The 15,914-nt window shown below is 46.2% G+C and overlaps 1 protein-coding gene across 3 annotated transcripts in view; it reads right to left on the minus strand.

The window, feature by feature from the left end:
- LOC116967510 (phospholipid phosphatase 5-like) overlaps positions 1 to 15,914 on the minus strand; it is a 28,939-nt gene continuing 13,025 nt past the window's right edge. For all 3 annotated transcript variants that reach the window (XM_033014144.1, XM_033014145.1, XM_033014142.1), the window contains exons 4-8: positions 15,304 to 15,394; positions 13,856 to 13,919; positions 12,690 to 12,814; positions 7,980 to 8,150; positions 1 to 2,021 (exon numbers count right to left, since the gene is read on the minus strand). In XM_033014144.1, coding sequence (XP_032870035.1) covers positions 1,855 to 2,021; positions 7,980 to 8,150; positions 12,690 to 12,814; positions 13,856 to 13,919; positions 15,304 to 15,394 — 618 coding nt within the window. In that variant the 3' untranslated portion in view covers positions 1 to 1,854. The remainder of the gene's footprint in view (positions 2,022 to 7,979; positions 8,151 to 12,689; positions 12,815 to 13,855; positions 13,920 to 15,303; positions 15,395 to 15,914) is intronic.

The raw sequence follows: 15,914 nt of genomic DNA on the forward strand, positions 1-15,914 counted from the left end.
TTATTTTAAATATTGGTCTTAGTTTTATTAGAACACAAAGATTTATCCACAGGCTTGACTTGTTCAGACAGCATGATCACAGGGCTAAAACATCAGTCTCCATTGTGGTCACAGTTCTGTCAGTGAATTGAAGTTTACAAAAAAAACACAATTGGTTCTGCATTTTCCACATTAAGTTGGATTTCATGTTCCAGGGAAATGAAATCTCCCAACATGAATATACTGCTTTGTGCTTTCCTTCCCTCAGACTACTCTAATCATAGCCAGTTACTGTGTCCCTTTGAAACACTGGCCAGAAGCAATTGCTTCAGTTATATACAATATATATACAGTCACCTCTATTCTGACACTTGCCCACACGAGGCACTACAGAACAAGTGAAGATAGCAAGACATACAAGGTCATTGTTTTTCTTCCTGTAATTGGATGGATCCCGGTGAAGGAAGAATGTGGTAAGAGTCGGCTTAATGTTCAACCCGTGCCCTGCCCAGCAAAACAGTGAAATTAATCACAGTTAAGACATTATTAAAGCTGAAATATGTACAAACGTGTGCCCTCTACGCACTTAAGTCTTGGTGGAAGTGCAAAGCAGCCATGGTGTGTATGTGTACATTTCAATCTAAGCAGCTTAACAATTTAAAAATGGAGGAGGGGGGGGGGAGCGAGCTTGTTAGAAGATGGATTTCTTTGCATCCACCAGAAATTTGAAAATGTGGCTTGAGAAAGCATTGCACTCCTACCCCGACATACAAAGGCTTTAGTGATTGTTCAACTTGCCCAATCCTCTGCAGCTCCATGGTTCAGCAATCCATAATCATTGCTAACTCTTTCCTTTCAGAATCAAGTCGAGCTCATTGAATGCCCCACTTCAATCTGTCTCCTGTACCTGTGGCAGTGTTCTCCACACCCAAACCCACTCTGTCCGTGTACAGCTATGGTTCTCTCATCACCTTTGTGCAAAGAAGGAACTGCAGATGCTGGTTTAAAACCAAAGACATTGCCTGACCTGCTGTGTTACACCAACGTTGTGTGTCCACTAGTCTGGGCATTGTTTCCTGACCAACAGCATTCAGGAGCCACCCAAGCGTAGGGAAGGGGTTCGGTCAGCCCTGGAGTTAGAAGCACAGCGTTGCTTGCTGGCGTGACTAAATAACCGGAACAGTGTCATTGTTGCACATGTTCCGAGAAGCTCAACATTGTGTACAGCTTTCCAGTTGGAAATTCAACCTTGTCGTGAAACTGTAGAAATCTGCAAACCACCCCCTATCACAATGGCCCAAGCAGCAGGCACATTCCATACTGAAAATTGAGATGTAACATGGGTACCCAGAATCAAGTGTCGATAATGATGTTGTACTGCAAGATACATGATCAATCGCGTGGTCCTGCTGATCAGAGTGTGGATGGGGCAGATTCATGCAGACACTTGTTCCCATTGATTAATCCCACCACACCATTCATCAAGCAATTATACTCAAACTCAGCACCTTAGGAAGGGGAGCTGTCTGCGACTTTGAAACGCACTTACTTGTTAAAACCATGTTGAACTATTGCCTTCGTACCATCTGTATTTTATTTGCGTTTTTTTTTTGGCAAAGAGAAAAAAAAAACTTGTTTAAGAAAAAAGGTTAAAAAGACATTTTAACTTCGTGAACCAATAAAATTTAAAATGCTCTGGTCTCTTGCTGGTCCATTTAATTCCCTAGTTTTGCACTTCTTGCGGAGCTGTGTGTGCAGGTACACTGTTACCCTGTTGCAAAAGGTCCCACTATAAATATGTGCAAATGTTGCCTTGAAAGTAAAAGGAAAGCAAGTTTACAATGGAGAGGACGGGGCTGTGCTGCAGGTGGATCACTACACATCCAGTTTGAAGCCAGGGTTTGCAAGCTTGCGCTCCTGGACCGCTGAGAGTTTGGTCTGTGGATAAGGCTTGTGGCACTCGGGGTCCGACAGACTGGGGTAGTGCTGGCGGTAGCAGGTGTAGGCCAGAATTAATCCAATCAGAGAGCCACACACCACATCTGCAAGACAAAGTCGTTACACAATGACCAAGGAGAACAAACTGATAACTGCTTGATCTAAGAGGGGCTGAAGTAGTCCCCGGCCAAAATGTTATTTGAAAATTCCTACTATTATTAAGCTGTGGTAGGGAGAACACACTAAAACAATTAAAAAGACACAAAGTGGTGGAGTAACTCAGCAGGTCAGGCAGCATCTCTGGTGAAGATGGATAGGTGATGTTTTGGGTTGGGACCCTTCTTCAGACTGATGGGAGGGGGGGGGGGGGGATAAGAAAGCTGAAGAGAGAAGGGGCAATACAAAGGATCGACAGACAGACAGACAGACAGACAGACAGACAGACAGACAGAGCGAGCTGAGTGTGGGCAGGGGAATTTGATAGGCAGATGGTTGGACAGAGGCAGAGATGAAAAATAGTAAGATTAAACGAGAACATACCAGTTTGAAGTTTGATCTGTATTTTATGAGGAGTTACGATGAGGGATTACGTGAAGAAGCCCGCCAGGACGCATGCGTGTCATTCTTCAACGCAGCGGTGTGAAATCACAGATAACTGTAATGACTAAACATAGTAAGATTAGAGAAGAGATACCAGTTAAGTATATGATCAAGGGTGGGAGCGGAGGGCACGTAATCCCTTATCGTAACTCCTCATAAAATACAGATCAAACTTCAAACTGGTAAGTTCTCGTTTAATCTTACTATTTTACTTCGGAGTCACGTGAGTGACTACGTGAAGATTTTAAAGCTCTGTGATTTCATGCCGTGGAAACGAGTCCATGCATCACGTCTGCCTTGATGACTGTAGGAGGAATTGTGTTAACATAATTTGGACATGAATTCGTCATTGAAATCATAAAATTTGTTAACACAAAATTATAACCCCTTTTTATGGGTTTAAATTAATTTACAGACTTAAAATTGTTTCTGCAAACGTTCCAGGTTTCATTACTGGTTTGTTGTAAAATAATTGGAATGTTTTTTCCCCAGACCATCCTGCTGCCTTGAGGATTTGGTCCATTGGTACATCCAACTGTATCGCTGCCGATGTAGCTGCAGCCCTGGTGGAATGAGATTTAAAATATTAGTATCCACCCCAGCCTGTGTTAGCACCTGTTTCAGCCATCTTGAGATGGTCTGGACCGTCACTCTTTTGTGTGGTTGCTAGTGGCTGACCAAAAAGTGCCTTCTCATTGCCTCTTAGGATTTTCGTTGTCTCCATGTATAACGACAGATGTCTTACTATACAGAGACGGTCATCTGTTGGGTATGACCTAAATTGTATATTGAGGCCTGCTGATCCCTGTCTGTTCTGCTTTACTAACTCATAGATATGAAACGTAATATTTTCTGTTGAGGAAGTCATGTTGTCCAGTCTTAGTTTATGCAGTGACTGTACCCTCTGTGCCGTGACCAATGCCATTAGCATGACTGTTTTTAATGTCAGTCTGTGTAGGGACAGAGCTGTTGCTGGAGACCAATTCCTGAGCATCTTCAGGACAATACTCACATCCCATATTTGGGAGTACCTGGTTCTTGGGGGATTAGTATTAAAAATTCCCCTCATAAGTTTTGTTACCAGTGGGTGAGTCCCAACAGAGTAACGCTCTGTCCCCTGCCATAGGTAAGTCGATAGGGCACTTCTGGCGCAGTTGATGGCACTGTAACTGAGCCCCTCATCATAGTGGAGGCCTGCCAGATATTCCAGAACAGACGGGATGTTCATGTCTCTGTAGGTGATGTTGTTTTTATGGCAGTACATCTCCCACTTCCTGATATAGACCAGATACTGTTTTTTGGTTGACTGTCTTTGGGCCGCCGAGATCATGTTCACTGTTCGGTCCGTCAGTCCCAGTTGTAGTAGAGGTGTTTTTAAACTCTACAAATTAATAAGTTCAAATGTTTATGGCATGGGTGGCTATCCCTTGTTACGGGATGTAGCAATAAATCTGGTCTATGTGGGATGGTGATACATGGTTCTAATACCATGTTTAATACCACTGGGAACCATGGTTGAGTAGGCCAATCGGGTACTACCAAAATACCAGACGCAGAGTCTTGTTGTATTTTCCTTAATACCCGACTGATGAGGCAGAAAGGAGGGAATGCGTAAATAAACAATTTCCCCCCCAATGCAGCGAAAATGCATCTGTCGCCGCTGCCCCAGGGTCTGGTTCCCATGAAACATCATTTGATAACTGGTGGTTAAGTCTGGATGCGAATAGATCGATATCTGGTGTTCCATATTTTGCTGTAATATCAGCAAATACTTTTTTATTCAACATCCATTCGGTGTTTTCATTAAATTTGCGTGACCTGGTGTCTGCCACTAAATTTAGTCTTCCTGGTAGGTAAGTGGCTGATATCCAAATATCTCTCTGGATACACCATTGCCAAATTGTATTAGCCAGATTGTCACATGATGTCGATTTGTTTCCACCCATGTGGTTAATGTATGCTACCACGGTGGTATTGTCTATCTGTAGTCTAACATGCTGGTGATATGATCCAGTACAATATGACTTTAGGCCATGGAATGCACCCAACATTTCCAGGTAGTTTATGCCCAGTGTGAGTAATAATGATGCCTCCTGAGCAGCCTATCTACCTCCACAGCTGGTGATGGTATTGGTGGCTCCCCACCCAAGTGCACTGGCATCAGTTTGTAGTACCATGGAAGGGTTACTGACAATGATTGGATTGGAACAAAGCCAGATCTATCCACCATTTTAGTTCCATTTTAGCTTTGATTGGTAGTTTCATAGGTCTGTCAAAGTGACCTGCATTAATTTTGAGTGCTTGTATTTTTGCTCTCTGTAAGTTTTGGTAATGTAGAGGTCCAAATTGTGTGGCTGGAAAGGCAGCCACCATTTTGCCAATTACTTTTGCTACCAATCTGATGGATGGTTTGCTGATGTCAATGAGGTTATTGCAAGCCTCTATTAAATCTCTAGCCTTTCCCTTAGGCAGAGTCACCGACATGTGAACTGAGTCAATGGTGAACCCAAATAGTCCATAGTAGTGGAAGGCGTTAGTTTAGATTTAACTGGATGGATAATACATTCCAGTTTTTCAAATAACTGTTTTGTGGCTGTTACAGTTTGTTTGGCCAATTCCAAAGTTTTGCCCACAATGAGTATGTCATCTAAATATGCCATGACTATGTGTTTATGTTTCCGTAGAAACGCTAGGGCTGGTTTCAAAATTTTTGTGAACAGCCTGGGGGCTGATGATAAACCATTTGGCAGTGCTTTATACTGCCACAATTGTCCCATCCAGTTGAATTTTAAGTAACATCTGTGGTCACCTCGTATAGGCACTGAATAGTAAGCATCTTTTAAATCGATGCTGGCCATGAAGTAACCTTTGGAAATTAATTGTTTAGCAGTGACAAAGGTTTCCATTTTGAAGTGAATATATTGTACAAATGTATTCAATTTTGTCTGATCTATGATGATGCGACAACCACCATCTTTTTTTTGTTTTTGGTAAATATATTGGACAAAATTCTAATGGTTCGTGTTGAGTTTTCTCAATTACACCTTTTACGTAAAGCCGCTCCAGTTCAGCTTGCGCTTCTGATTTTTCTTTATCAGAAAGCACGAACATTCGGTTCGGTATATGTTGAACTGGTGGGCTGTACTTGTGTATAAACTCTATTGTATATCCCTGGATACTGCTTAAGATGTAAGTATCGGTTGTTAACATGCTCCATGCATTCAGAAAAGAGTGTAATCTCCCCCCAACCTCCATGCTCCCTGTATTTTGTAGGGAACCAGACCCACCTACCTCCATAGTTACCAGTGGCAGGTTTACTTCTTTTTTGTAGGTTCTTCGCTGCTGTTGTTGCGCTGGTGTCTGGATTTTCGGTTTGGTTGGCGTTGGAGGTCCCCGCATCTTCCAAGAAGGCCGGCCTGGGCCATGACCTAAAAAGACTCATGTTTTGAGTACCGGGCCTTCGAGCTTTCACCCGTTCTGCTGGTGGGTGCGTAGGGGTGCTGTCTTTGGCTGTAGTGGGTTTTTGTTGGAGTCCCTTTAATTAGTCCCAGGGTTTTTGCTTCCTCATCGAGCTCCTTGACTTGCTTCGATAGGTTGCCTCCAAACTATAGTATTGGTGGATTTTGTGGTGCCAGGTTTGCACAGTCCCTGCACCCCTTGCACACTTGTCTTTCCTTCTGCGGACCCCTCTTCCAGGTCAGCCCAGAACTGACCCGCAGTGCTCCCCTCTGATGAGGTAGAAGCACTGTGCAGCCCTTCAAGAGGTACTGCTGTGGGTTTATCATAGGGCCCACAGTGACCCGACTCCATCTCCCGGAGTCTGTCACGTTGGAGCAAATGCTCCACACACCGCTCCATCTGGCTCCAGCGCTCTCAGTCGCTGGCCGCCCGCGGTTGTTCAAAGTCAGACTCCTCTGAGTCCACGACCTTGTTTGTTTTGTGTCTAGCCTTACCGGCCGGCCGCGTGGATCTGGCCGGTGCGGAGGCGACATCGGGCACAGCTGATCCCACTATCGGTGATCCGAGCGCTGCTGACTGCTGCTGGCTGCCTGCTGCTCCGCGGTCCTCCATCACCAGCTTTGTCGCAGCCCGTTGGTTTCTCCACCTGTAATCAGCATGGGAAAACACAAAAAGACCGCAGCTCTTACCTGCAGGTCCTGGTTTAAATTGTCGCTACGGGGGAACGTCGTTCCACCCCGCCTCCTCCGTTTTCGACTTGTCAAAAGTCGACGGCCCCATTCTGAATAGTCTCCCGCCCGGCCGTGGTGTTCTGGCCGGCGCGGGACAAAAAGTCGGCACAGCTGATCCCTTACGGGGGCTTGTGCCTTCAGCTGCTGCTGGCTCCCACAACCCGGAGATCTCGTGGGCCTTGGTGGACCGAGCTCAAGTGTTCAGCGAAATGGTCACCAAGTCTACGCTCGGTCTTGCTGACGTAAAGGTGGTGACATCGGGAACAGCGGATGCAGAAAAAGAGTTTAGAGGAGTTGCCTCTGTCTCAGGTGAAAGGACTACTGGATAGATGTGAGGGAGAAGGTATAGGAACAAGTGTTACATCTCCCGTGGTTGCAGGAGAAAGTACCTGGGGGGAGAGAGTGGTTGGGGGTTGGAAGGGATGAGGGAACCAAGGAGTTGTGGAGGGAGCGGTCTCTGCAGAAAGCGGAAAGGGGTGAGGATGGGCTAGACATACAGGGCCAAGTTTTACTCATGGACATTGCAGACTCCTTGGGCAATAAACAATTTTTGTTGACCTACGTTTTACCAGATTGTGCTGGGAATCCTGTTCTAAATTAGATATTCGAGGGCACAGCTTTAGGGTGAGAGGGGCAAAATTTAAAGGAGATGCACGGGGCGAAGGGGGCTGGAGATGGCGGACCAACGATTAGCACGGGGCCGGTTGGAGGGTGAATGGGGTATTGCTTTAAAGGTAAGCTGCAGGAGGCGGCCTCATGGACACACAGATGGCCTGGCGAGGGGTTTGTGAAATGGACTTTGGTTTGCGAAACCTGCACCAGTACATCGAGCGGGCAGACCGACCGGACTTTAAATAATGCACCAAAAATGGCGACTCCCACATGTGTAACGTATACAAAAATAATTTCAGGCACTATTGAACTATGTTTACACAGTGAGTGAGTGCCTGGAATGCACTGTGGTGGTGGTGGTGGAGGCAAATACGATAGTGGCATTTAACAGACTTCTGGATAGACATCTGGGTTAGCCAGGGAATGGGGAGCTAGGGATCATGTGCAGGTAGATCAGACCTGGTCGTGGCATCAACTTTGGCACAGACATTGTGGGCCAAAGGGCCTCTTCTTGTGCTGCACTTTTCTATAATCTATGAGATATGTACTAATCATTATTAGGGAAGAACAGAGTCAAAGATATTTAGACCAGGTTGTGGAACAATAGGGAATGTTTAGGCAATGTTAGTCGGGCGCCGTGCAGTCCAAACCTCCCCTCACCTTGCCAGTGGTGCTTGTAGTCGCAGGCTCGCGACAGGGAGATGACCCCAGCAACGTAGAGAGGCATCAGCGTCACACACAGCCTCCATCCTTTCCCTCGGCCGCCTGGCGTGAAGCAGCGGAGTTTCCCTCCAAGGTAGAAGGCAGTGAAACCGAGGCCAACAAAAGCAACTGCAAGGACAGGTGAAAGGATTTTGGTTTCAGTTTAATTCATTGTCACGTGCATCAAGGTACAGTGCTATAGTTTTGTTGCGTGCTATACAGTCAATAAAATGATTACAATCGAGCCATTTACAGTGTATAGATACATGATAAGGGAATGACGTTTAGTGCAAGGTAAAGCCAGCAAAGTCCAATTAAGGATAATCCAAGGGTCACGAAAGATGAAGATAGTAGTTCTGCACTGCTCTCTGGGTGTGGCAGGATGATTCAGTTGCCTGATTACAGCTGGGACGAAACTGTCCCTAAATCTGGAGGTGTGCGTTTTCACACTTCTATACCTTTTGCCTGATGGGAGATGGGAGAAGAGGGAGTGGCCAGGGTGCGACTCGTCCTTGATTATGCTGCTGGTCTTGCTGAGGCAGCGTGCGGTATAAATGGAGTCAATAGAAGGGAGGTTGGTTTGTGTGATGGTCTGGGCTGCGTCCACAATTCGCTGCAATTTCTTGCGGTCTTGGATGGAGCTGTTCCCAAACCAAGCTGTGAACCCAGATTCAGAGGCGATTTTGCCCAGTGAACCTAGTTTATCACGGAGCCAGTGTTAAGTTCATGGGGGATCCACTCAGGATTAGGTAGAGCGAGGAGCCCCAATCCAGCAACAGAGAACCCCCAAGATTTCAGAAATAATATTTGTGGATATGTCAATGAAGGGTTAAATCTTTTGTATGTGTTCAGAAAGTCTTATTCGTCAGAAATATTAACATGATCCCATGAACTGAGTGGTAACAAGGCATATGGTGCGCTTGCTTTCATAGGTTGGGGAATTGCGTTTAAAAAGCAAGCAGATTATAAAAAGATTCAGCTTTGCCCCTGTCCCACTTAGGAGACCTAAACAGCAACCTCTGGTGACCTTGCCAGCCACCCAAAAAAAAAATCAAGGTCGAGGTGACCTGCAGCCTCCTACCACCTCCCACGCATATGTTGAAAACCTTCCTCGACTATGAAGAAAACCGGCTTCGACTAGACCTGCGACTAAAAAATTATCGATTTTTAAAACGGCAACCTATTTTTAGTCGAAGCCAGTTTTAAACATGAAAAAATAGCAGCAACCTAGATGAAGCCTCGACCACACGGAAACCACTTTCGACCATTAGGGAGATTGACCAAAACTTCCGGTGACCTCATGGAAACCCTGGGCTGGCGGGCAAGGTCACCAGAAGTTGCTGTTTTGGTCTCCTAAGTGGGACAGGGGCTTAACAAGACCTCAGTTAGGTCGCATTTGGAGTATTGCGTGCAGTTCTGATTGCCCTATTACAGGAAGGATGTGGAGACTTTGGGAAGGGTGAAGAGGAGGTTTACGGGAATGATACCTGGATTACAGGGCATTAGCTACAGGAAGAGGCTGGACAGACTTGAATTATTTTCTCTGAATCGTCAGAAATTGTGGGGACAACTGTTGATGTATATAAAATGATGAGGCACAGATAGGGTAGAGAGTCAGAATCTTGTTCCCAGGATGGAAAATTCAAATAGTAGAAGGCATAGCTTGAACGTGAAAGGGACAAAGTTTAAAGGAGATGTGCGGGGCAAGTTTTATTTTTTACAGGGGGTGTCTTCTTGTCGTTTCGCTACACTTTTCCAACGCAGGCTCTGGCACATGGGTTGAAGACCTGGAGATCTTCAGGTTTGCAGGGCTCTGGGAGGAGGGGGGCAGGTGAATGTCTGGAACACACTACAGAGGGTGGTAGTTGAAGCAGTTACATTCTTTTGGATATGCAGAGAATGGAGAGATATGGATTTTGGGTGAGTAGATAATTGATGGTCTTGGCATCATGTTTGGCAAGACATTGTGGGTCAAAATGCCACTGTCGTGTCTGCCTCAACCACCACCCCTGTTCTATATTCAATAAAGCCACCCTTGCAAGCGGATTCTCACACAAGACAGTTAGGTCTTTGATCTACAGCAACTCATTAAACATTTAAATGATCTTAAGGACATCAATGTACATTTGTCTACATAATGTCAATACTGGGGAACACATGCACACAGCAGTGTTTGCAACAAAATCCAGGTCACATACAAGGGAAATGCAAAGAGATAAATTATTAAATGATAGCTCACATTCTCTTCCACGCTGCACCCACTGATTGTCCATATTAAAGATCTAAATCCTGACAACGTGGAGGGCAAGTGAATGAATAAAACGAAGACAACATCAAGGACATGAATGGAGATTGGAATAAAGAAGCCTTGATTTTTGCAAAGCTGTAATTTTGTAAATTATTATTGAAACTCAAAGATTTAGCATTGTGGCAGGACAGCATTCGCGAGCACAAGGCTGCCACAAGAGGGCAGCAGAGGCTGCAACAAGTAGTTGCAGCAAGTTCCTTGTATCAGGGAACAACCTGCTGTTCAAGGCAGTTACCTGGAGGTACTTCTGATCCACCAGCAACTACCTGCTTGTGGACACAAAGGAGGAGTTGCCGCCTTTCCTATTCGGGTATTATGGATGATTTCAGTCAAATCGGACAGCACAGGGTGCAGCGGTAGAGTTGCTGCCTTATTAGAGTGCTAGAGACTCGGGTTCAATCCTGACTACGGGTGCTGTCTGTACGGAGTTTGTACGTTCTCCCCGTGACCACATGGGTTTTCTCCGGGTGCTCCAGCTTCCTCCCAGCGAGTATAGGTTTGTAAGTTAATTGGCTTCTCTAAATTGGCCCCTGGCATGTAGAATAGAACTGGTGTACAGGTGATCGCTGGTCAGTGTGGACTCGGAGGGCCAAAGGGCAAGTTTCCACCATGTATCTCCAAAACCAAAAAGTTAAAACAAGCCCTTCAGCCCACCATGTCTACGTGAATCTTTTCACACATCCACAGTAAACGTTCCCACTGACTTTAGGGCTGCACCCTTCTATTCCTGGCCTATTGGGACGACAGATGGCACAATGGGCTAAGTGTTCGGCTGGCGACCGGAAGGTGGCCGGTTCGAATCCCGCTTGGAGTGCACACTGTCGTTGTGTCCTTGGGCAAGACACTTCACCCACCTTTGCCTGTGTGTGAATGTGTGTGAGTGATTGGTGGTGGTCGGAGGGGCCGTAGGCGCAGATTGGCAGCCACGCTTCCGTCAGTCTGCCCCAGGGCAGCTGTGGCTACAGAAGTAGCTTACCACCACCGAGTGTGACTGAGGAGTGAATGAATAATGCGATGTAAAGCGCCTTGAGTATTAGAAAGGCGCTATATAAATCCCATCCATTATTATTATTATTATTTAGGTGTGTCTAAATGCCTTTTGAAACATGCAACGATTATATCGGTTTTCCACCACCTCCTCTGGCAACATATTCCAAGGATCACCCACTCTCCGCTAAAACAAAACCTACCTCTCAGATCCTCTTTGGAATATCGTCCTCTTACCCTAAAACGTATGGCCTCTTGTCCCTGATACCCCTACCATAGAGAAATGAGTTTGACTATCTCCTCCATCTATATCTCTCAAACTTATATACTATACATGGTTGCCACTCGGCCTCCTTGACTCCAGGGCCAGCAAACAAACCTAGCCTATCCTAACGTAGACAAAAGTGCTGGAGAAATTCAGCGGGTGCAGCAGCATCTATGGAGCGAAGGAAATAGGCAACGTTTCGGGCCGAAACCCTTCTTCAGACTGATGGAGGGTGGGGGGGGGGGAGGGGCGGGGAGAAGAAAGGAAAAAGGAAGAGGAGGAGCCCGAGGGAGAGCTGAGAAGGGGAGGAGACAAGCAAGGGCTACCAGAAATTGGAGAATTCTATGTTTCTGCCACTAGGGTGCAGACTGCCCAAGCGGAATATGAGGTGCTGTTCCTCCAATTTCCGGTGGTGCTCACTCTGGCCATGGAGGAGGCCCAGGACAGAGAGGTTGGATTCGGAATGGGAGAGGGAGTTGAAGTGCTGCGCCACTGGGAGGTCAGGTTGGTTAATGCGGACCGAGCGGAGGTGTTCGGCGAAACGATCGCCAAGCCTACGCTTGTGGTCTCACTGATTAGCCTATCCTAACATCTTGCCAAGCAACCTCCTGGCGAATCTACTCTGCCCTCTCTCAGGTCCAACCACCTTAGACGTGGACCTGCACACAATACTCCAAGTATGGCCGAGCCAACGTTGTATAATTGCAGCATTATCACCCAACTCTTACATTCTTTGTGTAGAAGGAATCGCGGATGCAGGTTTATACCGCAGATAAGTGCAAAGTGCTGGAGTAACTCAGCGCAGAGTCAGGCAGCATCTCTGGAGAAAAAGGATGGTATGTCGACATGTGACGCCTGTATGGTCATGAGTAGTGACCCAAAGAGTCGTACATTTTTCTGGTTGCCGCTGGATTTTCAACATGTTGAAAATTTTCGCCGACCTGCTGTGACTACGATGGGTGCCAGCAAGTCGCCGAAAAAAATTGCGTTAGTGGGACAGGTCCTTTAAGCTTGCCCAGGGGGGGGGGGTGATGTTAAATATTGACCTACGTACAAAGATTGTCATGGTCTGCAAGTCAACACAATTAGCACACGGTGATGTACTTACAAGAGGAATGGCCACTGGGGAAACTCTTCCTTCCCTCCAGTATTGCTGCAGGGTCCCCTGTGCACTGCATGTCCTCAGTCACCGCTCCGTCCGGAAAACAACGATAGAAGTAATCTGGCCGAGGTCTGCAAACAGTGAGCACCAGTTCAACATCAGACCATCACCACCACCCACACCTACACAGTACTGCAGAGCTTAGAGCTCAGTGGACATGTTTAAGGCAGGCAAAGATAGATTCTTCATTAGTACGGGTGTCAGGGGTTATGGGGAGAAGGCAGGAGAATGGGGTTAGAAGGGAGAGACGGATCAGCCATGACTGAATGGCGGAGTAGACATGATGGGCTATTGAGGGAGTGCAGCGTAGGTTTACAAGGTTAATTCCCAGGATGGCAGGACTGTCATATGCTGAGAGAATGGAGCAGCTGGGCTTGTACACTCTGGAGTTTAGAAGCATGAGAGGGTATCTCATTGAAACATAAAAGATTGTTAAGGGCTTGGACACACTAGAGACAGGAAACATGTTCCTGATGTTGGGGGAGTCCAGATCCATTGGGCCACAGTTTAAGAATAAGGAGTAAGCCATTTAGAACGGAGACGAGGAAACTATTTTTCTCACAGAGAGTGGTGAATCTGTGGAATTCTCTGCCTCAGAGAGCGGTGGAGGCAGGTTCTCTGGATGCTTTCAAGAGCTAGATAGGGCTCTTAAAAATAGCTGAGTCAGGGGATATGGGGAGAAGGCAGGAAAGGAGTACTGATTGGGGATGATCAGCCATGATCACATTGAATGGCGGTGCTGGCTCGAAGGGCCAAATGGCCTGCTCCTGCGCCTATTGTCTATTGACTATGAGCTGAATGGCCTAATTCTACTCCTATAACTTGTGACCCATTGGAAAACTGCATCACTGACCACATTGAAAGATGCAGCACCCATCTCAGCATTAAGCAGAAGATGGTGTGTCTATTCCTCAATTGAACAGCGTTCAAAACTGGCACAAAAAGCTGGAGTAATTCAGCGGGACAAGCAGCATCTCTGGAGAGAAGGAATGGGTGACGTTTCGGGTCAAGACCCTTCTTCTAAACTGGCAGCTGCCCAAATCCTCAAAATACGTAAAATGTGATTATTCTTTTTAAATGTGTTCTATCAAAGCTGTGTATTTGGAACTCACCTTCCCACCACCAGTTTAAGAGTGTTTGTGATCACTCCGTTCAAACCCAGGCCTAGAGATCCCGCTGCAAGTGAAAGACGCCGATTATTTTTACTATTACTATTACACAAACTCTGCACAGAATTGCTTACAAGACATCTTAACACATTCGTAAAAGACTCACCACATTATTCCACCCTTGATTTCGGGGCATAAACAAGGGAATATTTTCCATTTCAACCAAAAAAAATGTGACTCCATAAAACAGCAAGTGAAGTGACCCGTGACCTCGTGACGACCATGCTGCGAGTACGGGTCAAAGGCAAACTCGGCAGAGGTCGTGAATAAGGTCGTGAAAGTGGGACAGGCCCTTTACAGCGCTTTCGCCACCAAAGACCCTTCTCTGGTTCGATCCCGACTACGGGTGCTGTCTGCACGGAGTTTGTGACCAAGTGTTTTCTCTCCGAGATCGTTGGTTTCCTCCCACATTCCAAAGACGTACAAGTTTGTAGGTTAATTCGCTTTGTATAAATGTAAATTGCCCCTAGTGTGTGTAGATTAGTGTTAATATGCAGGGATCGCTGGTCGGCGCGGACTCGGTGGGCCGATGGGCCTGTTTCCGCGCTGTATCTTTAATCGAAACTAAAATTGTTATCTTTTGCCATATTACTCCCTGACCTGGGAGAACACAGGCCAACTGCAGTGCTATTGCTAAAAGCCTGGCCAACATTAAGTACAGGCAGGTCTTGGAACTGTAAAGTGCAGGGCCACATCACATTACTTTGGCTTAGTACTGATTGAGCCCCAAAATGAGACACCTATCAAGAGTTATAAAACAACCTAGCCATGCACACAGTTGCTGGTCATGCATAACTGCCTGCCCATTCTCTTTAAATAATCACAGTGGCGATACTTCAAAGACAGGATGGCCTGGAAAGCAGTTTAGGGTGCTGTGATAGACACAAAATGCTAGAGTAACTCAGCAGGTCAGGCAGCATCTCTGGAGAAAAGGAACAGGTGACTTTTTGTTCGAGGCCATTCTTCAGACTGAGTGCGAGGGGAAAGGGAAACTAGAGACATGAAAAGGTGCAGAACAAATCAAAGCCAGCACCAATGACCAAAGAAAGGTGGAGCCCAAAATGGTGCATTGAAAGCAAGGCATTGAAGGCAATGCTGTCGTGATTGTCCTTCATGACACCAACAATGGACCATTGTGGGCTCCACCTTTCCTTGGTCATTGGTGCTGGCTTTGATTTGTTCTGTACCTTTGATTTAGAGAGTCATAGTCAAAGAGTGATACAGTGTGGAAACAGGCCCTTCGGCCCAACAGTTCCTTCCTACACATCAGGATGCTGTGATTATGATAACAGCTTGAGATGAAGCATACACACAGAACAGGAACATTGTCGGTAATACTCGTTGACCCAACTTTGAGAGCACACAAGCCCAACGCAAACATGGTCTCTCACCTAAACAACCTTCCCGCACGTCCCCGCTTTCTGTTCTATTCAGCACCTTCATCAGAAGTATTGCCATCAATGGTGTCATGAAGGAAATAGCCTGTTGGATGAAAAAGACCAGTGTTAACAGCCAAATTAAAAAAAAGACAAAGAGGAAGTGAAAATTACGAATGAAAGACCTTAAAGTGACCAACTGGCGAGGGCCAATCTAAATTGCAACTTGAGGAAGTTGTAGATACCGTAATATTAGTTCTCAATTGCAATTATTTGACCTCGGTTTTCATTGAGTGCCACCCCATTAACAAATACAATACATCTCACTGTTCCGGATGCCTGGTCTGGTGGGATGGGAATGTGGGGGGAGGGACGTACAGAGCAAAAGGTGGAGCTGAGCTCAAGGGGTTGACAAAAATACTGAAGACTGAAGAAGAGTCTCGATCTGAAACGTCGCCTATTTCCTTCGCTCCATAGATGCTGCCTCACCCACTGAGTTTTTCCAGCATTTTTGTCTACCTTCGATTTTCCAACGTCTGCAATTCCTTCTTAAACATCAAGTAAGGGGTTAGTGAGTGAACGACAGCAGGGAAAATGGTGGGCCTGCAGAGGTCGCAGAAGACAGC

The sequence above is a fragment of the Amblyraja radiata genome, chromosome 39 (genome assembly GCF_010909765.2).
Source record: "Amblyraja radiata isolate CabotCenter1 chromosome 39, sAmbRad1.1.pri, whole genome shotgun sequence".
NCBI lineage: Eukaryota > Metazoa > Chordata > Chondrichthyes > Rajiformes > Rajidae > Amblyraja > Amblyraja radiata.